The 27,103-nt window shown below is 44.5% G+C and overlaps 1 protein-coding gene across 1 annotated transcript in view; it reads right to left on the reverse strand.

The window, feature by feature from the left end:
• ALK (ALK receptor tyrosine kinase) overlaps positions 1 to 27,103 on the reverse strand; it is a 685,531-nt gene that overhangs the window by 87,067 nt on the left and 571,361 nt on the right. The window contains exon 9 of the mRNA XM_027621933.2: positions 14,043 to 14,212. Within this exon, the coding sequence (XP_027477734.1) occupies positions 14,043 to 14,212 (170 nt within the window). The remainder of the gene's footprint in view (positions 1 to 14,042; positions 14,213 to 27,103) is intronic.

Below are 27,103 nucleotides of genomic sequence, written 5' to 3' on the forward strand. Positions count from 1 at the left end.
GCCCCCATGGCTAGAAGAACCTAGCCCTCCCTCTCCGTGGGCAGCCTGGTCAAGGAGAAGGGAAGAGCGAACTCTTTGGGGTTCCTCCAGCTCCCTCACTCATCTGTGCTATTTAAGAACATGGCAGCTGAGCTCTTTCTAGCCTTTAGCAATTGATTTCACTCCCTGTCCCTCAATAGTTCACACCTGCTCAGCTCTTCCAGTTTTTCCAAATAAGACACTTTTGATTGCACGGATTATTGTTGTTTTTTCTCTTTTTTCCAGCTGGTGGGGTTTGGAACTTGTTGATAAAACAGACTTGGCTTAAAAAAACAAACAAACAAACAAAAAAACAGACTTGGCTTGAGATCTTGGTTGGAGCCTGTCTTCACACAAAGAATATACCCCTTGACTCTGTTCTTGCTCAGAGAGGCCTGTTGAAAATTGTCCCGGGGGATTTGGGGAGGTGGCCACTGGGGCAGTGGGCCAGGTTTAGAGAGGACAGCCTTGAAATTGGGTGTCTCCCAGACTCACTGGGCAGATCTCTGCGTAGGAAATGGTGAGGCTACTCATGCACAGCTCTGAAAACACACAGTCTTGTTCAGGCAACAGACTGTTAATGGACAGTGAATATAATGCCTTATTTGCCACCCTGGCAGCCTTAGGGATTGACAAACCTAATTAAGTTCACTTAATGATTTTAAGTAGCTGACAAAAAGGTGTGTTTCTGAATGTGGACTGAGGGAATAGCAATGCTTTAGACAGCGAGAAAGAATGGCCAGCCTGGGTAAAAGGCATTTATTTAACGGATGGGCACCAACCACATCTCAGATTCCTCTGGACCATTTAGTGGGCTCAGAAGGGGGGGGGGGGAGTGTTCTGCATCCCTTTTCGCAGCTGAGGCTTGTCTGGGTTCTGGCTGCTTAGGATAGAGCTGGCAGATATTGCTAAGGAAAAATGCTTTCTCCAATTTCTCACTGCGCACTTGATTTGCTCGGCAAAAGTCTTCTAAAATGGAATGTCACAAAGCTCGGGTCGCGGTATGCATTTCTATTAGAATAATGTATGTGATGAAAAAGCCCCGCCACATCCATCCTATTATCTGCATAATTGACTTCAGTTACCAGTTCAAGAGGAGTGGCTGATGGCCAGCTTTGGGTTCCTGGGACCAGCCTGGCTCAGATCACCATGGCCAGGGCTGGACATGTGTGCCCTGCCTGACTCTAGAAGTCTGGCTCTGCGACAGTAAAGTAGGTCCGGACATTAAAGGCCAGACTCAGTAGTTGGAAGCACCCTCTCTTCCTGCTCAGCCCCAACTCTCAGAAGGAATTTACCATGCTCTGACTTTGTTTCCCCTCTGGGCATCATGACCCCCACGGCAGTGAGGGGGGAGTCACTACAGAGTGATTCAAGGGCCACAGAGATCTTTCACAATGAGTTGGCTTCTGTGAGGGAGCCCTTTGGGGTGGAAGAGGGGAGAAAATGAGTTTTCAGCCAAGCTGAGCAAGCACAGAGAATCACTCACACTCTTCAACAGTCTCAGTCCCAGGCTTCCAGGCACTGGCTGTGTGTGACTAATGGTTCTGGTTCCCACATTTGCCATGGCATGCCACCAATCAGCAAGACCTGCCACCAGGGTGTTCCACCAGACTGCAGGGAGAGAAGAAGCCCTTCTCTGGCAAGTTCCCACTTTGCTCTTTCATTTTCTCATTCTGCACTATGTATATTGAGCTCTCCCTGGGCCCTAGGTTTGCGGGGAATGGTGAAGGGCAGATCTTGCTTCCAGGAGCCCCGGCCCGGAAGGGGAGGTGCCGGTGCATGAATACACCTGCTCAATAGGCTCAAAAGTGTCAAGTGCCCTGAGGGAGGAGAGGTCATGCACTTGCCCCGGGGATCCCTTGGAACAAATGGGGGTCTTTGGAAGGCTGTCCAGAGCTAGACGGCACCTGCATCCATTCTGCTCAAGAGACGGGGATATCCACTGCACCTTTCTCAGGACAGAGAGACATTTCCGACACTGGCTTCTTCCTCTACTCTTGGCTGTTGTGTGGGCTTATGGCTTTGAGAGCTGAGATGGTGCCAGAGGTGGAGGCACTCTCCACGGTGAGAAGACCCAAGAAAAGGGTTGTTGCTGGTTCCCTTCTCTCCTGACAGAAATATCTTTATGAGGGTGAATTAGCAGCTTTCTCTGCTTGTTGAGGGCCAAGTTTCAAAAGGTAGAGTGGCGTGAGGACTGGGCCACATACTTGGTGGGACCCTGGGCAAGTCACTGAAATTTGTTAAGCACCATCTTAGTTTAAAAAAAAATCACCTATGTAATATGGGTATTTTTTTTTTTATAGTGGAAGCTTTTCTTTAGCATGGGAATTCTTGTTCATTGTTCCTGTTTTATGTTTTTATTAGAAATCTGTGCTTCCTCAGCAGTGTTATAAGTTCCATATCTCCCCCTCTGCCTTTGAGCAAAGATTATTTGAGCTCTTACTCTGAGTCAGGCACCGTGTCTGTAGCTGGGAGTATGGAGATGCACAAGACATCGACCCTGACCTTGAGGAATTCAGAGGACTTGTGATTCAGTGACTAGGAGATTTCTAAACACCTTTTTAGTTCTGCTCCCATAGAGCTAGAATGTACAACCTGGGAAAACATTGAATCTGGGCAGTGAGAGAGAAGTCAAGAAAGACTTTGAAGAACTGAAGGTCTCAGATAATGGTAGGGCTATGGACAGAAGAATCACATAGGGGCGGGGTGTTGGGGGGCATATTGAATGTGTGGGCAGGATGCAGATCAGGCAGCTGTTAAGCCAGGTATGGGACTCAGGTGAGATGAAGACTATGCGTCACCTCACAGAGGTGAGGGTAGATGTGGTGTACACCGAGGAGATCCTAGAGAACAGCACGTATAGAATTGGATTCTGCTTTGTTTCAAATATCAGCAGTCCAGTTTCCCCCTAAATTCCAAACTCTGTGCTTGGGGAGAGAAGGGCGGAGAACTTAGGTCTACATTCTGAGGGGCACTAAGAGCTATGAAAAACATGCACATCTGTTGACTTGTAAATTGAGCTGTGGATATTACAAAGGAAATCTTGAGAAGATCTGAACATCCTGTTATTCTAAAGGGGTTCACTTATTGCCATTTTGCGTGACTACTTAAAACCAGGCTCACAGGCAGGATCTGTCTCACTGCTTTGCACTCTTGATTGTGGAAACTCAGCAATCAAAAGCAACAACTTGTCCCAAACGTCGCAGTAAATCAGTGTTAGAAATAGGATTTAAAGCTCAGAATTGCTAATCTACTCCTTGCTCCAGTGATCTGGGATATTTTCTGAGAAAGAAACAGGGCCAGATAACTTTCAGAGTTATGAATGTTTGATTTGTATATATCTATGCCTGGCTGCACATTGCATTGCTGAGCCACCAGGCACACCTATCCCCTTCCTCTTGGAGGGCTGATTCATGGCAGTCCTGGGTCAATGGTGCCATTTAGAAGGTGGCAGCAGAAGAGGCCTCTTCTCCTCCAGCCTCTCTTCCCCCCTTCTGTGCTCTATTTCCAGGCACAGAGCATTTCACATTTGGTCCCTCACAGAGCTTTCAACAGTCTTCTTGCTCTGGTTTCCCATCCTCCACAGTGTGGAGTCCAAAATATGTGGCCCAATATCCATGCTCACATTCTGCCAAGCAGATTGCTCAGGATTCTCTGATACAACCTAGTTGGCTATTCTTGAACCCACATAAAACATCCCTGCCTATAAGCCTCCATTCATCCTGATGGCCTTCTTTGGAATGCTCTTGTCCCTGTCCCGTTTCTGGAAGATCTAAATTTTCCTCAAGGTTCATCTTATAATAATCCATGTTCTCCATGACATCCCCCCTGACAGGGACGTCACCACGCCATCCGAATATTGGCCATGCTGTTGGACTCTGCACAATACCACACGTGTTGCTGTTTGCCTCTCAGTGTGTATGCTCCGTGTCTCTCCCCATCCCCAGCATGCAGGCCCTGTGACTGGCAAGAGGCTGGGTCACACACCCCTTTCCTTCCTCTGTGCTTGATGGGGGCTTACTGTATGTTTGATGACGATGTGACAATGATCCTTCCCTAGTCAGTCATTACCCTGTCTTGCCCACAAGACATCTGAATCTGACATTTTATGCCGGTGACTTCCAAATGTGGTCAAACATCAAAATCACTTATGAAACTTAAAAAAAAAAAATGTATCCTTGGCCTAATATGTGACCTCCTGAGTTCGAATCTCTGTGTCTGGAGCCTGGGGCTCTGCATTATTAAAAAAATGAATTTGATCTACATTTTCAATGCAATCCCTATCAAAATACCATTGACATTTTTCACAGAGCTGGAACAAACAATCGTAAAATTTGTATGGGACCAGAAAGACCCCGAATCTCCAGGAGAATGTTGAAAAAGAAAACTAAAGCTGGGGGCATCACGATACCTACTTCCAGCTCTATTACAAGGCTGTGATCATCAAGACAGCATGGTATTGGCAAAAAAACAGACACATAGATCAGTGGAACAGAATAGAGACTCCAGAAATGGACCCTCAACTCTATGGTTAACTAATCTTCAATAAATCAGGAGAAAATACCCAATGGAAAAAAGACAGTCTCTTCAGTAAATGGTGCTGGGAAAGTTGGACAGCCACATGCAGAAGAATGAAACTGGACCATTCTCTTACACCATACACAAAGATAAACTCAAAATGGATGAAAGACCTTAATGTGAGACAGGAATCCATCAAAATCCTAGAGGAGAATATGGACAGTAACCTCTTCGACATCACCGACAGCAACTTCTTTTAAGATACATCTCCAAACACAAGGGAAACAAAAGCAAAAATGAACTTCTGGGACTTCATCAAGATAAAATCTTCTGCACTGCAAAGGAAACAGTCAGCAAAACTAAGAGGCAACCCACAGAATGGGAGGAGATATTTGCAAGTGATAAGAAAAAGGACTGGTATCCAAGATCTATGAAGAACTTCTCAAACTCAACACCCAAAAAACAAATAATCCAGTCAAAAAATGGGCAGAAGACATGAACAGACACTTCTCCAAAGAAGACATACAAATGGCTAACAGACACATGAAAAAATGTTCAACATCACTAGCTATCAGCAAAATACAAATCAAAACCACAATGGGATACCACCTTACACCAGTTAGAATGGCAAATATTAACAAGGCAGGAAATAACAAATGTTGATGAGGATGTGGAGAAAGGGGAACCCTCTTACACTATTGGTGGCAATGCAAGCTGGTACGGCCACTCTGGAAAACAGTATGGAGCTTCCTCAAGATGTTAAAAATAGAGCTACCCTACAACCCAGCAATTGCACTACTAGGTATTTATACCAAAGATACAGACGTAGTGAAAAGAAGGGGCACATGCACCCCAATGTTCATAGCAGCAATGTTCACAATAGCCAAACTGTGGAAGGAGCCAAGATGTCCTTCAACAGATGAATGGATAAAGAAGATATGGTTCATATATACAATGGAATATTACTCAGTCATCAGAAAAGATGAATACCTACTATTTGCATCGACATGGATGGAACTGGAGGGATTATGCTAAGTGGAATAAGTCAAGCAGAGAACGACAGTTATCATATAATATCACTCATATGTGGAACATAAGGAATAGCGTGGAGGCCCACAGGGGAAGGGAGGGAAAACAGAAGGGGAAGAAATCAGAGAGGGAGACAAACCATGAGAGACTCTGGACTCTGGGAACCAAACTGAGGGTTACAAAAGAGAGGGGGGTGGGGGGATGGGGTAGCCGGGTGATGGGTATTAAGGAGGGTATGTGTTGTGATGAGCTCTGGGTGTTAAATGCAACTAATGAATCGTTGAACATAATAAAAAAATTTTAAAAATAAAATTAAAAAAATGAATTTGAAAAATGTTTAGCCAAGTTTTTCAATTGTCCTATGGTACCTTACTGGTTTTAAGCCTTCTCAAAAATACCTTTTATTTATTTAATTTATGTTTTGATTTTAGAAAGGAAAAATTCAGTGAGGGAAATTCTGGGTGATTTCTGTGAGAAAGTAAGGTTTCTCTATGTCATAAAATTTTGGGAATGAAACATTCATGTTTTAGAATAGATCCTGGAATTGATTTCAGCCTTGAATTATGAAGGTTCGAGGAAAAGACTGATCAATGCTCAGAGTAGCTAAATAAGGAATTGGTATTCTCAAATGACACTCTGATAGATGCCCAGAGATAGGGGCTATATTTCTTGGCTAATTCCATGACACAACATACCTTTTATTTTTAACCCCATCAAACCCATTTTCCCTTCTTCTGGACACACAGCTAGACTACATTCCTCATCATCCCTTGCAGCATACCACGTGACTGAGTTCTAGCCAACGGAAAGTGAGCTGAAGCAATGAATCACAAAAATCTTCCTATGTGAGATTTCTTCCCCTCTCCCCCATGCTTTCTCCATTGGCTGTCTTAATGCAAAGGATTCCAAAACTGGAGAAAAGGATTGAGCCACAGAGAGAAGGAGGCTGGGCCCCTGGATGACCATGTGGAAGGACACTCTCCAACTAGCACACTCATTTTGGATTTCACATGGGTAAGAAATACATTTCTTTTTGTACGTCCCTGAGGATTGGAGGTTTAATGTTACTCTGGGTAGTATTACCCAACCAACATATCATGTAGCACAAACCTAGTTACTTAGGTGTTCTCCATGTACATGACATGGTTGGGTTGATGACTAACTCCCTCCTGGGGGTAGGATGATGGGTAAAGTTAGCCCTTGTCTGGCTGCAGGACTCTGAAGTACCTTTCCCTCACATCTCCAGCCATCCCCCAGTGCACACTTTACACCTCTCCAGGACTAGGGACACGCCTGAGTAAGGCAACATGGATTTAAGGAGTGTGCTCTAGTGCTCTGGGATGTTAAGTCCCTCATCTCTCTGGGGAAGGTAAGGAGAGCAAAGTCAAGTTATCCATGAAGGGCTTTGAGCTTGCTGGGTTTAGTCAGTGTTATTATTCACCCTGTTTGGCCTAAAATTGCCCTGGAGCCTACCGTTTTCTCCTGGCTCAGAGGACTAACTCAGGCTGATGTTAATAAGCATGTGACAATCCCTGGCCCCTGTAGCTTCAGAAAGGGACACTTGCACTACCACAGCTGGCTAGAGGCAGAGAGCATCTTTTTTTCTTTACCCACTGGGAAGAGGGCCCTGGAAGTGCTGTGTTTTGCCTGCGTACATGGACTCAGGGCAGTCAGACTCACTCCGGAGGGGTAGATGCCACCTGGGAATGAGAGCCTTGAGATTTTTCCCTTCCCATTGTCCCCACCTCTGACTTTGAAGCCCGTGGGGGCACTCCCGAGTGAGTCCTTGATGTGCATCTGTTGATAGTGAATGAATGAACAAATGCAGGCTACCCAGGGTGACAGTCATTGCTCTCTGCTTCTGTTAGCATGGGCATATCTGGCAGAGGGAGAATCCCAAACTGGCTACCAGAAAGGAGCCCGTTTGGCAAGCAAGGAACCCCAACAGCTGTGGCTTTATTGAGCCTCATGCTCTTCTGTCTGTGCTTCCCTCTTCCCTGGCCTTGACTGCCCTGTGATGCAAAGGTCTTGGTTTCCTACCAGGCTCCCCCTTAGATGATATTCCTAGAGGGCTGAAATACATTGCTTGTCCAGGTAAGCCTATCACCTGGCACCAAGTAGTCAGTAAGTGTTGGCTGGATACATACATAATATCTGGATGACTTTGGAGGTTAGTACCATTTTACACTAGAGCATTCACAGGTATTCTCTGGTGGACTGAAAGGAGATGGAAGGAGCTCTGAGGAAGAGCCTCTATGTTTAACTCCCCGTACCTTGATTTAACCCTTCTGTGCCTCCATCTTCTCACCTGAAAACGGGGGATGACATATCTGCCCCAGCTACCCCAAAGTGTGGGACAGAGTGGGAACTGAGAGTTGTGAGGGGGTAAAGCACTTGGGGAGGCAGGTGCATGGCTGCTGTGGGTGCAAGGAATATGGGGCAGAGTATATGGAATTCCAGGAGCTGTTGTGACAGCTGACACAGCCTGTCCTGTAGAGGGGCAGCAGACACTGGTTTGAGGGGCTTGCAGGGGTGACATCCACTCCTTCCATAGGCATCTCTCCTTCCTGGAACTGGTGGAGGCAAATGGGAACTTGTGCAGAAGAGAAGGCAGGCAGAAGGTGAAGAGCCCAGGCAGGGCCTGACCCTCTGCTGGCTTCCCCTGGGGACTGTGTAGCCATTGTATGACCTAGATTTTCTGTGTCTGTCCTTAAGGAAGTGAACTTTATTCTCTACTTGAGGGTGATTCATTAAATGTATAACTAAACATATTTTATATTTATGCTTTTGTTAGACATGGTACATGAATACATTTGCAAATGAAAAATGGCTATTGGGACTTATGCTCTAGTTCTGAAGTGGAGATAGTTAAAGACATGCTGGAGTGGTGAACTGAAAAGGCACATGGGGAAGGGGCCATTGTGTCCCAGGAGAGCAAGGAGAGACTCTCCCTGTGCTGGTGGTACTGCCCAGGCTGGAGGTCTGAGAGAAGGAGAATAGGCAAGGGCTGGGTGGGGAGTGGTCTTCAGCAGGAGCTGGGCTGGGGAAGCAGACGATGGGTTTCCGTGGTAGAAGATGCAAAGGAAAGACAATAAACTAACTCAAAATGAATAAGAGGTGTGGTCTAAAAAATCCAAAACCAAAATATTTTGTTCATAATGATGGCAATCACTTATCAAGTTTTCTACTACATGCCAAACACCATGCTTTCATTTCCTCAGGCATGTACATACGAAGTAGACTAGCCTAAGAGTTAAGGGAAAGTTATTTAATCTCTTTAGAACTTCTATTCCTCTTATAAAAAAGGGGAATTAATTACAGTGTCTATCCCAAGGGCTGTTATAAGGATCGAATGAGATAATGCATGTTAAGTATTTGTGACAGTGACGGGCATGAAGTAGTACTCAATGAAAGCTAGTCTAGTCATTATCATTTATAACTCTGCTCATAGCTCTATCAGGAAGCTGTGATTCAATTTACAAAAGTCTGAATTAAACACAGCTTCTTAGGAGTGTGTCGAGACCTGCAAACTGAGGTTCATTGTAAATTTCTGGATTTCTTCTCCCTGGAAGTTACTACTTCTCTACTCAGGTAAGAATAAGTAATGAAAATGCCTTTTTCATCACAGAAAGATGCTACACAAAGAGAGAGTATTGTTACTGATAGCACCCCGTCTAAAGTGGAGGTTCTGTGGATGAGAAACAAGAATGGGATATGAGAAAAATCTTGGCTCTGTGGAGGTTGGCCTCAGTACATGAAGACATAACTCTCAGTTTAACAGATCCCATTTGAAAGATGCATTTGTCAAACACACTACTTGTCATTTAGGACAAAGGATACAAAAAGAACAGAAATCTAAATATCTTCAGAGGGAACATTTTTTCTTGTTAGACTATGTATATAGGGTACGGCTAAAAGCCTTTATAATGATAATGTTGGGGAAGAGAGCCTCCACATGCACATTAAGTTATGTACTTTCTATCTGACTGTGTGATTGCAGTGATTTGTGGGACAAGGTTTGATCCATGGCGTTTCCAAATCCATCTTGTAATGAGTCAAACTTAGCACCTGCTTCTGCTCTGTAAGCATGTCAAAGCTTAAGATGGTGTCAGAACATTGTGTTTAATTTACTGGGATATGTGATTATAAAGAGGAAAACTATGTCCCTATAAAAACCTGACAGATTAAGGGGAGAGAACATGCCTTACTTCCATTTTGAGAAAACGTAGAATTAATTCCAACAGAAAGAATGGCAGTTGAATGGGGAGGGAATGAAGAAAACTAGCTATATGAGGTGGATTTAAAGTAATGAGATAACTCTTAAGCACACATCAAGCCAGTATTTGACTTGGTGCTGTCCTTCAAAATTACCTTGAAAGCACGTATCTGTATTCGAAGGATGCTGCTACTGCTCAAAACATCATGGGCACTACTCGTGGAGATTTTTCTTGTTACTCTTTATAGTATGGTTTGATACTCTAGTTGGTTAATATCACTTTATAATGATGACAGAGTGTGACATTATTTCTATCCCTTTGCCCGTTTGTAAATGGACAGAAGAAATACCTTTCCATGGATCAATGTCTCCCTATCATCATCCTTTATATACCAATGGCATATTCTCTGAGCCTTCACAGAAAGACTACTATGTGGTGGCAGCAATGTGAATATAGCTCTTTGCTCTCGAGTGCTCAGCTCTAGCTCTCTCTACTCACAAGGATTAAGGCACACAATTAAGATCAAGGCCTTTCTTATAAAGTGATTCTGACAGAACAGTGACCAGAGATAAAGAAAGCACAGGTACCAGGCAAGTCCCTAAAGAAAATTCCTTGTCTTAAGAGGAACAAATGCTGCTTGGGTTCATCTGATGGGATATAGGTGTTGCTCTGATATATAGAACACTTTGTAGCAGTATTTATTGTAATGTGATTTTATCTGTTTTGTTAGATTGAACACAGGAAGAATGCTAGATGGATTCCAACAAGTGAAATTCTCAGTTAATTCAGCTGGGATTTGGAAATATATGCAATTTCTCTCAACACATCATTCTGTAAACACATATTTATTGGGCATATGATGTGTTAGGCATGTTCTAGATGCTCAAGGAACAGTGATATATAAGATGGATTTGATCCCTGTCTTATTAGTGTGTATATTCAGCTTTAAAAAAAAAAAAAAAAACCCAGATAGAAAAGAGTGACAAGTTATTATAGGGATATTTCAAGAGCTATGAGAAAATATTGTAGGTATACTATTTAGTCTAGAAGTCTTTAAAAAGTGAAGGAAGAGTGGTAGTTAGGGAGAAGGAAGGTAAAGGAAGAACATATCAGGTGGAGAGAATGGAAGGTGCCAAAGTCTGTAAGTAAGAATCTAGCAAGGTACAACTGAATTGAAATAAGTGTCTTGAACCTGGGAGCAGTTTAGAGCTAACGTGTGAACCCTAATAAAGTTGCTTCAAAAACTTTGTAATGTATGCAATGTAATGTAATGTTGGGGAACCTAGGAACGGAGGAGATTTGGGACAGCATTGGGAATAAAGTAGCTGCTCCTTCAAGGTCCATGATTGAGGAGCTGTCCAGGACTTGGGTGCTGAATAGCTGAAGCCCCGACCTGCCTAAGGAAGCAGGTGGTACAAGGTGCTAATGCCTACCTCAGGGTGGGGAGAAAGAGAGTTGGTCTTTATCTTTCATCCATTTTCCTTCTCTTTCCCTTATATACTTCCTTCCTCTACCTCTTCCTCCTCCCATTTTCATTTTTCTGGCAATCTGGCAGCTATAGCTCACTCTCCCAGGGAGGAAAAGGAAGAATGTGTTTCTTGCTCCTCCTCCATCAGTGACTTCCCCTTATAAGGAGTCTACATAGCATTGATGATAGCAAATTCGGAAGAACACTCACCTCTATCTTAGGGTTGCATGACTGGTTATTATTGCTAAATTGGCCATCCAGCCTCTTCTGAGGCATTAGGTGGGGAGATATTATTATTATCATATTATAGTTATTGTTAGTGTTATCACTGACTGAGCACCTACTGTGGGCCAGGCAGTCTACCAAGCACTTTACTTCCCTAAGCCTCAGAGGTAAATTTTATTATGTCTGTTTTACAGAACATGGCTTAACTTGGAAGATCAGTTGTTGTGACTTGTGCTCTTTTTTCAGTGAGTTATCTGAGACTACCTAACTGAGCGATGAGGATGGAGGATGTGGGAAATAAAATTCACTGGTACTTACTATACATAGATGCTTTTAACAGTTGTTTTATTTAGTCTCATAACAATACGGTGAAGTTGTACTGGTACTATACGTACTTTACAAATGTGGACACCAAGGCCCAGAGGGGTTCAGTGACTGGCTGGGGTCACACCACTGCTGAGTGGCTGAGACAGTTTTAAACTTGGGACTATCTGATACTAAAGCCTATGCTCTTTCATCCACAGTGCTTTTTTTGTTTTATGGGCTAGTCACATCTACTGGTAAGTGACTTTAGCAACTGAAAACTGCCGTGCCTCACTCTCCTGCAGTCCCATTTTCCTCTGGGTCTTGATGCCTTCTATATCTTCTCTAGCTCTGGGTGGGGGGAGTAGCTTCCCACATCAGAACATGTCAGTGGCGTGCAGGCTCCTGGTGAATGGGGGGCGCTCGTGTGTTCTGTAATTGCACATTTATTAGGTCACAAAGCATCATCAAACCACGCTGGCCTTTGTCTGAATTCCCACTGGACAGTTTGGTCTCAGTATCAATATTGGAAATGTCAGTTTGGTAAACAGCCTTTAACAGGGAAGATGGAGGCTGAGAACAAAGTCTCCTTCAAATGAAACTCTAGCGGATGGGAGTGAACAGAGTCAACATCTTACTTGCTCTAAATCCCCTGGAGTGGTTATGAAAGAGAGAGGACTTGCTAGATTGAGGAGAAAAAAAAAAAAACCCTTTGATTCATCCGAATTAATTTAGCATCTCCCAGGAGGGAGGGCTCTGGCATCATCCTCCTGTTCTCCATCCCCTGCATGCAACCCCCACAATCCTGAAGGACAAAAGACCAGTCTATGGTAGGGAGTGCCCACACTGCCCCTTCTTCCACTTTAATTAAATCCATTTGTCCTAGGGGCAGCACTGTGCCTCGGGATATCCAAGGGCTTTGATCTTTAACCCACACACATCTGAGGGAGTGGGAAGCTGGTGCTCAGAGTGAGGACAATCGCTTCTTCCCATGACAGCACAGCTCAAGTTATGAGCTCTTGGAAACAGCAGACTCTGTGAAGTTTGGGTGATGAATTTGAGACCCAACTTTATACTTACAAAGCTGCAAGGCAACTGGCAACACCCTTGCCTTACCTTAAGCTCTTTGTCCTCATTTTTCAAAGGTGGATCTACCAGGATGGTAATTTGAATGGGTTTTAAAAAGTCTAAATGCAGAGGCTGCTCTGGATTGCTGGGTTTGACATTTAGCCTATAAAAGGCTCCCCTTCCAGACCCATTTATTTGCCCCCTTGAAAGAAGTAGCCCCCATCCTCTGCCTTCTGCCTTTTTTGGTCTGGAACAGATCAGCGCACCAACCATGGAGGACTCAGTATGATGCATCAGGGAGTCACGTGAGCTGATGTGCTGAGCCAGGCCCAGCTTGCTCCTGGCCGACTGCAGGTGGCAGACTGGTGCCATCTCGGGGAGACAAGTGGTAGATGTTCTCAGTGGTTATAGCTCCATTTCAGAGCCACATGGAGTCAATGATCTTCTAGTCCAACCCTCTCAGTTTAAAGATGAGGAAACTGAGACCCAGAGAAGTTCAAGGTCACAAAGCCACTGGGGATAGAATTCAAATAGGACCCAGGGCAGGGCCTCTGGTAGAAGCCCTCCTCTGTTTACTGAAGAATTTGTCATCTCCCTCATCTACCTGCTTCAGGGACCTGAATCCACAAAGCCCTGGACTTGGACTGACCTGAGCACCAGTCCTCACTCTGAGGCCAACTTGCTGGTGCTGTAACTCTTTGGTTCTTGATGAGAATCTTGTGAAAGGGCAGGCATGGGGAACATGATAAGGTCTGTATTACCCATGTCACAAATTTTGTTGTTAATAAGGGATAAATAAAATGTCAAATGGGAAAGTAAGGCAAAATGCATTAATTAAGAGAAAATGTGATATACGCATAGAGCCTGATTATTATTTGGCAGTAATATGAGTTGTTCAGTTTTATTTCTTCCTGCTACAGATACTGGAAGCAGCCAATCAGGCCAGGCCAGAGATGCAAGAGATGAGGGCTCATTAGCATGGAAATCCCACAGAGAAACTGAGTGCTCCCTAAAAGTCTGTAGAAAGTGTGTGTGTATGTGTGTGTGTGTGTGTGTACATATTTGTGTGTATGCACATGTATGTGCTCATCTGGATCTGTATCTTGGGTAGAAGTGTTGGGGGGGGAAGACATGACCCCTTTCTGCATCTTGGCTGATCGAGGAAAAGAGAGTGACAGGAACGGATGGAGGCCCACCTGTCAGCCACATCGAGAAGAGGCAGCACCGTCCACTGCCACAGGCTCAAGCCTTCATTGGTGGCAACATGCCAGACCATTCTGCTTTGTTCCTTCCCAGTTTTGTTCTCCACCAGCACCAAGGAGACATTTCCCTGCAAGACTCCACGGATGAGCCAGGACATTCGGAGCTGCAAGGGAGAGAAGAGCCAGAGGACAGGTGTTAATGTTAAAAGGAAGCCTCAGTGTTATGCTGAGTGAAATAAGTCAATCAGAGAAAGACATGTATCATATGACCACACTGATATGAGGAATTCTTAATCTCAGGAAACAAACCGAGGGTTGCTGGAGTGGGAGGGATGGGGTGGCTGGGTGATAGACATTGGGGAGGGTATGTGCTATGGTGAACGCCGTGAATTGTGCAAGACTGTTGAATCACAGACCTGTACCTCTGAAACAAATAATGCAATATATGTTAAGAAAAAAAGAAGAAGAAGAAGATAGCAGGAGGGGAAGAATGAAGCGGGGGGAGCCGGAGGGGGAGACAAACCACGAGAGACGATGGACTCTGAAAAACAAACTGAGCGTTCTAGAGGGGAGGGGGTTGGGGGGATGGGTTAGCCTGGCGATGGGTATTAGAGAGGGCACGTTCTGCATGGAGCACTGGGTGTTATATGCAAACAACGAATCATGGAACACTACATCAAAAACTAATGATGTAATGTATGGTGATTAACATAATAAAAAAATTTAAAGAAAAAAATAAAAGGAAGCCTCAGGTCCCCTTCCTGGAATTCTCAGAGATATTGTTGGAGACTCAGACAAGGGTGCCCAGGAAGGAAAGCTGGTGGCTGCCTGATCTTGCTCAGTCTCCCAAAATGTCTTTCATGAAGGTTCAAGGAGCTGGGCAGGGGCAACGATGGACAATTTTGGAATTTTTTTCAGGTTGATCCTAAGTTTCACCAGATTCTGTGTCTGAGGTGATATTAAGATCCATGGGATAGTAAATGAACCTCTTAAAGGGGATCCAAAGATTCTTGTCTGTGGCCCCAATTCACTTTGTGATCTTGGACAAGTGATTTTATGACTCAATTTCTTTAATGCCTTAGGTATCATAGATTTTTATTCTCCCCTCCCCAGACTCTAATAATCTTATCTGAATGATACTATACCTTGTGTTAGCTAACTGGAGACTCTGTGACTTGATACCTGTGGGCACTTGTAGGCAAAGTTAAGACAAAAATCTTGTATTGAGATACTTCCATATACTTGTCTTTCAGACAAGTATACTTGTCATCCATTTTGACAAAAGGAAGCTACAATCATATGTTTTCATTGGGTCTTGATTAAAGGTTCCTATGGCATTGTTCCCTAGACATATGAAAGGGACTGTAGCTAATATTTCTGAAAGAGTTTAAGGGCAGTCATGCCCAGAGTCAGTATATACTATAACGAGGTCTCTGATCTTTGTGTTTGATAGAAACAATCTATAAACAACATTTAAAACTTAGGACAACCAGAGCATATAATTTGCCCCAAATATTCCCATTCAGATCCTGTAATTAAAAAAATGGCTATTGTAGAATAGAAGGTAAAATATATCCTCTGGAAAACGAGAGTTTTCAACTGCTATGGTGCCCCCTTTTCTTTGTTTCTCATTGTTTGAAGACATGCTTTTCTGTAAATGACCATTCCTTTTTCTCCCAGTCTCTGAGCTCAAGGTTTCCTCACAATTTGACCAAAGAGGTCACGTACCATGAACTTTCCACTTTGTTGCACATGACCTCTTCACTAATAAGGTCACACCTGGCACTGGGGTGCCCAAGTGCTGTTCTACTTCTGAGAGCCTGAGTCAGGTAAGCCTGGTCTATAACCATACCTCTTCCCTTATACCGTACCCCTTTCCCAAATCCAGTGTAGCAAAAGTACTTGTCACCAACGAGCCCTCCCAGGATAACTTAACAAATCTGTTAATTGTTTTTCCTGACCTCACTTGCTTCCTTGTGCAGTCTGGATGCCATGACTAGAAACTTTAATCCTACCATTGCCAACTAACCTCTCTCAGCCCTTAGCCCATGCCCTGCAGTGCCTAGCTTGGGACATTGCTTGCCACAACCTTTCTCTCCTTTTGCTCCTTGGCCACAGAATATTGCTGATGTGGACTTCTGTGAAATCAGAATGTTGAACCTCAATGCCCTGGATGGTTGGTGGTACTTATTCATCCACTGTTGATTTCCATAGTTGATTTTTGAACACCCACAGCACAATGGGTGTTTCAAACTCTTCCTCAAACACTAATGCTGTTACCTATTGGTACCTAACTTTCTTGATCATTATTTTGATTCTTACTTTACTGATAAAGGTTTACTATATTAGGTGAAATCTCCTTCAGCCTCTCTGCTTTCCTCCCTCCCTTCCTTTCTTCTTCTTCCTCCTCCTCTCCCCCTCCTCCTCCTCCTCCTCTTCCTCCTTCTTTACATAGGTGTTTATTTATCCACCTTCCTTCTTCTTTTCCTGTCTTAGAGGAAGATGTAGCCTTCATTTTCTTCTATGTTAATTCCTCCTGTTTTACCACCCCCTAGTCCTTGCTCTCTTAGAAACTGCTTCCAGCACCTTCAGACTCTTTCTGCCTTCTGGGTGTCCTGTCTACAAATAAGATCAGCTTTCACCTGTCCCAGAAAAATATCCTTTATTTGATGCTGATAGCTCCTCTGACTCACAACCTATTTCTGTACCTCCATTCAGATGTTAACATCATGGATAACTGGCATGTAACTGCTTTTATTTCCTTGTTGCCCATTCTTTCTTTAAATTCTTTTAACCTGGCTTCTCTTCTCATTACTCTAACAAGGTAGCAGTCACAATGTCCTTTATAACTTACTCTTTCAACTCTCTCCACGGCCTCTTAAAGTGCCTCTCCCTCTCTACTTTCTCCCTTCTAAATTCTTTTGTGTATCTCGATCACATCTTCCTGTTTACCACTGCCATCTGTGACTCTTCCGTGGTTTCTCACTCCCTATCAATTAATGTCAAAGCATTCGTGTTCCTCTATAATCTAAGAAAATAAGCTTTTTAGGCATTCAATGAATATTTATTGAGTACTTATGCCGAGCCACATGTATCCTCCACCCTAGAATGGTCTAAGAGTTTGCGTTAGAGAGATCTGGATTCAAAAACTGTTCTTGTCACTTTGGTCCTTTTGAAGCTCAGTTCTGTATTCTCTAATATGAGAATAGGTTTATCTACCTTATAGGATTATAGTGACAATTTAATGAGAGATAACAAATAGTGTAACAAAATGGTAAAAAGGCATTTCGGCTGAAGCACTGAGGCAATAGATACTACAAAAGGATGTCTGAGAGCACAGTGACACAGGACTTTCATGAGGGGGTGGATGAAAACAGGTTATACAATTCTTAATCTCTCATCCGTACTTTGGATTTTTTTTAAAAAGTTGGTGGTTGACTACTAGGAGAGAGTTTTTGGAATGTGCTTTTTGTATATCATGAGTTCCACCTCACTTTACTCTCCTGCAAAGAAGGTTCCCTCTTCATCCCAAGTCAAGAGAGAGAGAGCAGTTTTAATGATACCCCCTTGAGCACTTGATATTAATCCCCTGCAATTTGGGGAGCTGAATAGAATACTGTCTAACTCCTACCTGGAAAATCCAAAGTATGAACAAGGGCCTGGTTGGCTGCTCTGATGGCAGAACAAAGGCAAGGTGGAAGCATTGAATGGCCTGTACTCCCAGAGTCTGGCGGTATACAACATGCATGAGCATTACACATAGACTAGAGTGAGCCATGTATACGGGAGCCCATGTGGGTCATTTTAGATCTTGTCCAAGAGGGCTTCTTGAAGGGGTAAATAGAACTCAGAAGAAAGAAGCTGCAGGCATCTTAAGATGCCCAAGGACAGAGGAAAGTGATTACCTGGAATGATACATATACCCTAGTCAAGGTGAAAGATTCCTAGCCATAGTGGAGGGGGTGAGGAGAAAGGTAAATCTCCCAAGAAACCACCAAAGTGCCCCCCCTGTGAAAACTAGTAAGCCTTGTCACATCCAGAGAATACCAGTGCCAGATCACCACAACAGGTCTGGTCGAGTAAGATTTTCTTTTTCCCCTTAACCTCTTTTCTTTTCCCTGCACTTAAGACCTTGAAGGGTCACAATTAAGCCAGAAGACTGAAAAGGAGGAGCGCTGAGTGAAAAAGAAGAGAGATCAATGATCCGTTCCCCGATCTCAGGCTTCTCCTCTGCAGTAGGGCCAAGCATGGCAGGGCAGGGGAGGAAAGAAGCCCTAGCTTTATTTTTATTTTTTTAAACAATTTTTTAAAGATCTTATTTATTTATTTGAGAGAGAGAGAGAGAGAGAGAGAGAGAGAGCAGAGCAGGGGTGAGGGACAGAGGGAGAAGGAGAAGCAGACTCCCTGCTGAGCAGGGAGCCCGATGTGGTGCTCCATCCCAGGCCCCTGGGATCATGACCTTAGCTGAAGGCAGACCTTTAACTGACTGAGCCGCCCAGGCGCCCCAAGAAGCCCTAACTTTAAAGCGAGGTTGAAGTTCTGACCAGATGGGCATTTTGATTTCTAAATAAGCCTGCTTTGTGTTTTGCAGTGACTAAGAAACTCTATTACCTTAGAGCACCCAGACAAGTAGTTTTCACCCAGTAGTCCAAACGTGGGGGCCCAACAGATGTTAGTTCCTAGGCTCTCTCAGGTCAGTCTACATACCAGCTCTGCACCTGACATGCATTTTTCTGTTTCTGTGCTTTTGATCCTTCCATTTCCTCTACCTCTTCTTTCCTTCTCATCACTTAAAAAAATTCAATCTATTTAATTTTCAGGGAAACTTTTCTTATCATCTGTCTCAGAACGACTTTCCCCTCCTCTGAAATCTCACAGTTGAGGCTATTGGGATCATCACAGGACATAGTTCTGTTGCCTTGTCTTCCCTCCATCCTCCTTGGACCACAAGTTCCTTCAAGGTAGGGACTGTCTTATCTTGTATTCACAGTCGTTGTCAAGTGAGGGCACATGGTGGCTGCTGGTCAGTGTCAGAATATATAAAGGTCTGTACACTTCCAGGAAGAGCTTCCTGTCTTTACCCAGTCCCCTCTCAAGGACAGAAACCAACTTTGCACCTGTGAAGCTCCTTAGCACTTTCCTGCATTCTAGGGGTTGGGTTCTAGGGGGTGGGTTCCAGGGAAGGGAAGGGGATCCAGGCATCTTGCTGCTAACTTGGCTGTAGTTGAAATGGCCCAGTTCTCCGCTGTTCTTAGGAAACTTTCAGTCTGAAGTAGAGTCTGCTAGTGGCCTGAGCATGTCAGTGAGATATAGCTCTGTCATACTGACAGTGGGGCCATTGGCTTGCTGACTGTTGAGCTTTCTCCACCTGCCTGCACTGTATTTTAGGCCAATAGGGCCTAGAAAGTGAGAACAGTACTGGCTGCCAAGAGATGGCATCCCTAGCTCTTGAGGAGGTCTACCAGGATCCCTCTTGGTATCAATCTTTGAGATGATCATCCATTCATTCAATAAATATTTACCGCATATCTACTCTGTACTGCATATTATATGTATCTTCCCTGTTCTCACGAAGCTTATCATCTAGCCAGGAAGTCTGAATTTAAATGAGTAACTGCAATTGTGCTGAGTGTAGCAAAAGGGGAAGTAAACAGAGCCACTTGATGGTGAAGACATAAAACATAGGAGAGTTAAAAATTTGACTCTCCTTTCATCTTACAATACCACCACATATATTTATAGCAGAAAGCATGTATCTCAGCTACAACTCAAGCCAAGGCATGCACTAAGTTTCGGCAAAGTCTATTTCTAGAAACAGACGCAAAAGTTTTGGTATGAGATTACAAACTGGCAGCGAGTGAATGGCTAGCAAAGTATGTCTTCCGGCCATTCCTTTTTTTTTTTTTTTCATCCACTGAGTGTTTAGTAAGGTGATGCATCCAGGTGATACTGTTCTTCCTCAGATATAAGCAGTCTAGAACCTCTGGTCTTTCACTTGGCCTACTTCTCACCTGTAGTTATCCCTAGTCATTCCAGGTTCACCTCTAGAAGTCAGTCAGTGCTTTGCTACTCAGAGTGTGATGTTCAGGATGGTGTCATGGGTGTTACCTGGATGCAGCATCTCTGGCCTGATCCTGGACTCACTGCATCAGGATCTGCAGAGAAGCAGCCTTGCCCCTGTGCTCCTATGACTCATCCTGCTTCCTTTCTGGAATGCCCTGGAAGCAACTGCCCTTTGCACCAACATTCACTCTCGGGGGGCTTATCAGACAGACTATCCTTGTTTCTTGCCTATTGACGATGGGATAAACCGGGGTTTGTGCTCCAATATCCAAGTGAATCAGTTGTGTGACTTTAAGCCAACCACTTAGCTCCTCTGAGCCTCTATTTCCTTATAGACGAAACTGTCATCATAGCCATACTTTCCCTGCCCATCTTAAAAGGTGGTTGTAAGACTGAGGTAAAGAATGTGGAAGTAGAGCCCACATGTTGTGAATGAAATGGTGATACTAGTGGCTTTCAACCAGGGCTCCAAATTAGAATCACCGGGGGAGTTTTCACAACTACTCGTTTCTGAGTTCTCACCTCAGAGATTCTGATTTAATTGGCCTTGGGTAGGTCCTGGGCATCAGCAGTTTTCAGATCTCTCCAGGTGATTCTAAAGCACATCCTAGGTGGAGACCACTGGGGAGATGGGGCTACTTAGGGCCAGAAATAGCCTGGCCTTCTCGGTGAGGGGTCCATTCTCACTTGGACTTCGAGTCAGAGGTAATTTTTAATAACTAAAAAATGGCTTAACAAGTGCCCGCCATCACCAAGGTGTACAAGGAGTGTCTTTCCTGCAAGGGGGAGGACACAGACCCCAGCAGAGGGCCTTTGCGCGGCTGCCATGTCATCCCTGGGCCAAGACTGAGGACAGCCCTGAGGGTGAGCAGGGATAACCTAAAGATGCAAATGGGACCAGAACCATCCTCTTGGACCTACAGGGTCAGGTTCTTACCAATTTCTTAATTAGAAGACCTCAAGGACTGATGTCAATTCTTTCTGAATATCCCTCACTCATTATTTGTACGTAAGTGTACAGAGTGACTCTTGGTGGTTTCTAGGGCAGACTGCAGGATCAAGGCCTTCTCCAAGACTTCCATTTTCCTTATAAATGCAGTCTCAGATAAAAGAACCCCTCTGATACCGTTGTATGTAGATATCCATGCCAGGTAGACCTCACTTGATACTGACAGTTAAGGATCAGGTGCTCAGAGTGGGTAAAAAACACTCTTGGAATTAGATCTTACTAAGACCAGCTTCTATCTGGGGGCCCATAGGATAATTTGTTAGTTGACTGTTTATTGAATACCAGGGAGCTGTGCCAGGCACTTGTACAAATGCTGTCTCATTTTCTGTTCACAACATTCTTTCCTGGGGGTATGATCAGGCCCATTTTTCAGATGCGGGATCTGAAGCTTAGGTAGGGGAAGCCGCCTGTGGTCGCTGAGCCCATGTGCTGCAGAGTTGGATTCCATGCGTTGGTCTATGCTGTTTCTACAATATCAATAGCGCTACATACACGTAACATGTTATGATAATACTTAAATCTTTGCGGGGTGTATTGTGAAGGTTGTCTAGATCCTTGTTGCTCCAAGTGTGGTCTATAAACCAGCAATATTGGCATGACCTGGGAGCTCATCAGAAATGTGGGGTCTCAAATCCCACCCCAGGGCTGCCAAGTCAGAATTTATATTTTAACAAGATCTTAGCCCAGAAATACCTTCATAACAGAGGAATTAGGGAAATAGAGGGCTTTAAACCATTTGCAACCTTGTCTCTGCCAGACAATGAGTCGTCATATGTGTGTGTGTGTGTCCATATATATGACAAATGTATTCACACAAATATGAGACACCTACAAATCCTAAGTCATGTTTGTGAGAAATACCACTTGTTGGAGGCTGTAACAATAAAAATGTTGATCCTTCTAGACACGTCCTGGTAGATACAGGTTATGAACGATAGCTTTTGACTAATAAACTCTTTGATATGCAGACAGCAAATGAGACAAGTGGGAAGAGACAACGCCAGGAACATGCCACCAGCAATTATATTTCCTGGCTCCAGCAGACCCTTTCACAAGGGTCTTCCCCGCTCCCCCGCCCCCCATCTTGGTGGGGCCTGATAGACTTTCCAATTATGTACTACCAGTGTTTGTCATTTTATTAAAGTTCTGTACATAAGGCAAGAGTAGCACTGTGGCTAGGCCTATTGCTATTATTTCTCTCATGGCCCTTTCCTCCTCCAGAGGTAATTATTGCAATTTTATGTCGAGAATATACCCCGTGTTTGCTATGCATACCTCGGGGCAACTTCACAACAATCTCTTGAATATATTAAAAAAATATCAGTGTGGAATTTAGGCTGAAGTTGGACAAAAGAGACTCTGTGGTATCAAAAAATGTCCATTCTGCATGCAGCACCCCCAAATGTAGGTCATGCTGTGAGGGGGAAGGTGCGACCTTTCTTCCTCTTTCTGAAGGGCTGTGTGAATTCCTGCAGGACAGACAAAGCCGGGATGGATGCTCTAGTGTGTATTTCACTTCAATAGAAGGAAATGCTTTTTAACAGAGAGAGAGGCTCAAAGATGACCTTGCTTGGGGGTGGTGTGTGCTCCTCCGATATTTCCCAGCCTGGGGGTCATCCAGCAGTGACTGGGAAACCGGGATTGGAGTTGTTGTTAGGGACATCCAAGCTTTGAATGGAGGTTAAGGCTGCTTCCCAACCTAAGCTGCCATGGGGCTGTGATTCTGGGGTGAACTGGTAATTTTAAGAGTTCCTTGGTTTCAGCGTGGTCTCTTATTAACTTTAATTGAGAGTATTGACTCACTGCAAAACCCAGTGTTTTTGTATGCCATCTCCTAATTCACCTGGAAAGAAAAATGAATACCAACTCTCTAGCTATAAATAGCCTAATGAAAAATCAACCCAACACAGCAAGAAGCAGACCAGAGGCAGATTTTTTGATAACAAGCAAATAAAATATGCTGGCAAATACTTGCAATTATGGAGGCTTAAGAAATGCTGGATTCCTGGCCATGTAGGGGACTTAAAAGATTGAGATCCTTTCTGAAAACAGCACCCCATGTCCCCTCCTTTCTGAGACGTCACTTCGAAGCCAGAAACAGCCAGCCAGGGAAATCTACATGCCCCCTTTGTTGAAAACACAGCAAGAAAACATGAAGGTTATATACAAAAATAATAACTGTGGGGTGGGATCCCTGGCTGGTAAGGTTACAGAGTTATCGGTATTTTTTTTTTTCCTTCTTTGGTCTCCTAAATTTTTTACAATGAACATCTCCTACTTTTTGATAACCTGAACAAAAACAATAAAATAAATGTAGTGTACACAGCAATTAAAAGGATGTTTATGAAGAATTACACTGATACAGGAAAATATAATAGTAAGTGAAGAAAGGAGACATAAAATACTTATATGGTATGATGCCAAATTTGTATAAACGCTTTTCACTCTGCTCAAATAGACGTCCATGTGTCTGGAAGGAAATGTACCAACGTGATAAGCAGGGTTACCGATGGGGGTATGACTGTGGGCAATTTCAGTTTTCTTCATGCTTTCATGTATTTTCCTAATGTTCTGCAATGAACAGAGAGCACTTTTGTAATCAGAAAAAACAATAAACACTATATTAAAAAATGGCAGCAAGGGAGGGTTCTGATGTCGTTTGAAAGTGGTGAAAAAAGAGTACTTTCTTTCCACCCCCTTAGGGGAGAATGAGTTTCTCTTGCCTGCCTCGTGCGGGCTTTTTGGGGGAAGACCAGGGAAGGTGGGCACTTCTGGGAAATGAGGGCTGCGGACAGAGCACGAGTTTTGAAATCAAAGAGAGGTTCTGCCTTTATTTGTGGCATAATTGGTGTCTCAGTCTTCATCTGTAAAATGGGGCCAGACATACTCTGCTCAGAGAGCCGCTGGGGGACTGTCACAAGATCATTAAGGAGCCCAGTGCCCAGTTACCAAATACATTCAATCAATGTTACTTCCCTCCTCCTGCACTGGGAAGGGCGGGCAGGGAACACCACGTTAGAGATAAACAGCTCACAAAAAAAAAAAAAAAAAGAAAAAAAAGAAAGAAAGGGACAGCGTGAAGGAAGCTGTATTTAAAAATTTCAGTTCAGTGTTCTATCTTCCAGTTTCCCCAGAGAGTTATCTTTCTCGTCTTACAGAAAGAAAAGGGTGATATTTTCTTTTGAGTTACATTGCGATGGTATGATCTTAAGCTAACAGCCTCCTCTGTACCTCCGTCTCTCTGTGTGTGATGGGGACAATGCTGCGAGATAGCTCTGTAATGGGATCGACTCTGTGCAATGAAAGTGGAAAAGAGAATGGACCCCAGGCACATGAGCGTCTGCAGGGGCCCAGGGCCACTTGGGGAGTATTTATTCTGACAGTTGGCGAGAGCCTCTGCTTTCAACATGGTGCCCCCCTGCATATGGCCTTTTGAATGTGTCATCAGGATCTCCAGTAGGAGCCACAAGGGTCCACGATTAGCAGGTGGATTCTGAACTGGATCCAGATCTCTGCCAAGTGCCCAGGAGGATTTTATTCACACCCATGAGCCTTGACAGTAATTCTCCCTATGCCTTAGTTTCATCATGTAATAGAGAAGTATTAATTTTGAATGGCTCAAAGGTATTAAATTAATTATGTCCGACGGCAATTACAATTGCTGTTGATTACTTTGGGCCATTAGCGTGTGTCCTGGCAGCATCAACTGCATCATAGTAAGGGGTGGTAGAGTGCTAGGCACCAGCATCTTCCCAGCTCTAGGTCCTGAGGGGAGAATTATTTTGGCTCAGAGATCTCAGTAGGGCCATGTTTGTTGGATCCTTGAGAATCAAGGAGTCGTCTCCTTGTTAGCGCCTATCCTGGACCAGGGTTATGCTGTGTAATTAATGATTGATTAAGCGGATTCAGGGGGCATGTCCTTCTGGTGCTACTCCTAGGCACTGTGCAAAATAATGCTCCCAATCTTCCCGCATGTCGCTATTGACCGAGAAGAGAAACAAGAGCACACACGGCGTCTGAATTCATGGTGGACTGACTTCTGCCTGCCTGCCTGTGCAAAGAGCAGATAATAATCATTGTTTCCACCCATAAAACTCTGTGGGCATTACAAAGAGTTCTCACTTTTCATTTGATCTTTGCAGCAAATGAAACAGCTATTTTTATCCCCAGTTAGGGGGAGAGTGACTTGGTTGAGGTCATGTGAATTATAAGGGGCAGAGCTGGGATTCAAACTCAGGTGACCTAAATTAAGTCCAGTGACCTTCAAGGGAGATGGAGGATGTTCGTCTAAATCCTGGCTCTGCCTCTTACTAGCAGCCCCCCCCCCCCCGGGGCAAGTCACTTAACTTCTCTAGGCCCCAGGGTCTCCATCAGTGAATGGGGGTAATGATGCCTCACAAGTCTGTTTTGGTGGTGAGATAAAACAAGTGACATTCTTAGCATAGTCCTAGCCACACACTAAGGGACTGATATTTCAAAATGCTCCCTCAGGTGGCTTACGAGCTATGAAGAGTCCCTACCTCAGACCCAGACTAAGGAAGGTTTCTTTTTCCCAAGAGTACAAAGAGTTAGGGTGTTTGAGGGCTCTAGTTAAGAACTTTGGCTTGCTTTTTAATGTAATGCAGCTGAGTGATCCCTAAGTTACCTGGAGACCAGAACTTGTCATACTGAAAGTATTTTTAACTTTTCTGCCGAATAAACACTCCAAAAAGATCTCAGATTCTTGCTGTCTATCTCCAGCATGGCTGGCCACACGGTGGGCTTGAAATGAGTACTTGCTGGTTTACTGCCTGACTGAGAGACCTCTGTGACCTTCCCTCCCTCACTCCTGCCAGCCGTCTTCGTGCCCATCCAACCCAGCCAAGTTCCAAGCTACGGCTCTGATCCTGTCCCTGCAGCTGCCCACCCTTTGCATGCTCAGGGGGCCCCCCCCCCCCCCCCCCCCCGCCGACTACCTGGCAGGGGAGTGGTTGAGCAGTTACCTTTGAAGTTAGGAGACTAGTATTTGAGTCCTGGTTTCTGCATGCCTTAGCCTGTGACCTTGGGGGTGTCTCTTAGCCCTCTGAGGCTCTCCCTCTGTAGAATGGGGAAGGTTTCATTCACCTCACAGGGTGACGGTGGAGGTGGGCAGGCTCTGTGATCTTTGACATTATAGAGGATTCTTAATACAGGGTATGGGTGTTATGTGATTACAGGCGTATAGGATGGTCCTTAGAGACTGAAAATGGGGTTCAAGTCTCAGTCATCCAGTGGGTCTGTGCAAAAGCCATTTGGAAAATGCCTCCAGAACCAACCTTCTAACCTCTACCCCTTCCCTCTCTGACGCAAAGTGATACAGGCTTAGGCCCTGGGTTACGGCCCTACGATAGTGTCTTCATCACAAGGGGTCTGAGTGGTTACAGAGCTAAGGTCCTCCTAGAGTTTCAGACACAGTGTCAGAGTCCGGGTGACTCATGGGGCAGTGGGTGGGGGACAGGCATCGTTGAGGTGGACTTTGGGGGTGATTGAGGCAGGGCAGATACTCTTCAAAACGCACCACCTATGGGCCTGATGCTGACCCCGGGGGATGGAGTGAGGTCACACAAGAGGAGGAGGCCTTTGGGCTTCAGAGAAAGGCAGTGGGGGCGGGAGCTCTTCCTTGGGGCTTCTTAAACCAGGGGACATACGCCTCCCAGGTCTTCCTAGGGGGCCCCAAAACCACAGGATAGACAGGGTGTATCTTCCTAAAATCTTAGCCATTCCATATTAAGTAGTGAGTCATGTTTTTGAATCCAAACAAACACGCAATGTTAGAGAATACGGCATTCGTTCTCAAGTTATAAAAAGAGGTAAGAGAAGTCAGGCATGTGATGTTCTGCTTCGGGTCATTTCGCCAGACTCCCTCTGTGCCGTCATGTCTTCCTCTCTTTCTCTCGGGCCGTTCCCCCTACACGCTGCAGCTGTCCCTTTCCCAGGAATACCCCCAGGGGAAAGCGGAGATGCC

The sequence above is a fragment of the Zalophus californianus genome, chromosome 8, assembly GCF_009762305.2.
Source record: "Zalophus californianus isolate mZalCal1 chromosome 8, mZalCal1.pri.v2, whole genome shotgun sequence".
Classification (NCBI taxonomy): domain Eukaryota; kingdom Metazoa; phylum Chordata; class Mammalia; order Carnivora; family Otariidae; genus Zalophus; species Zalophus californianus.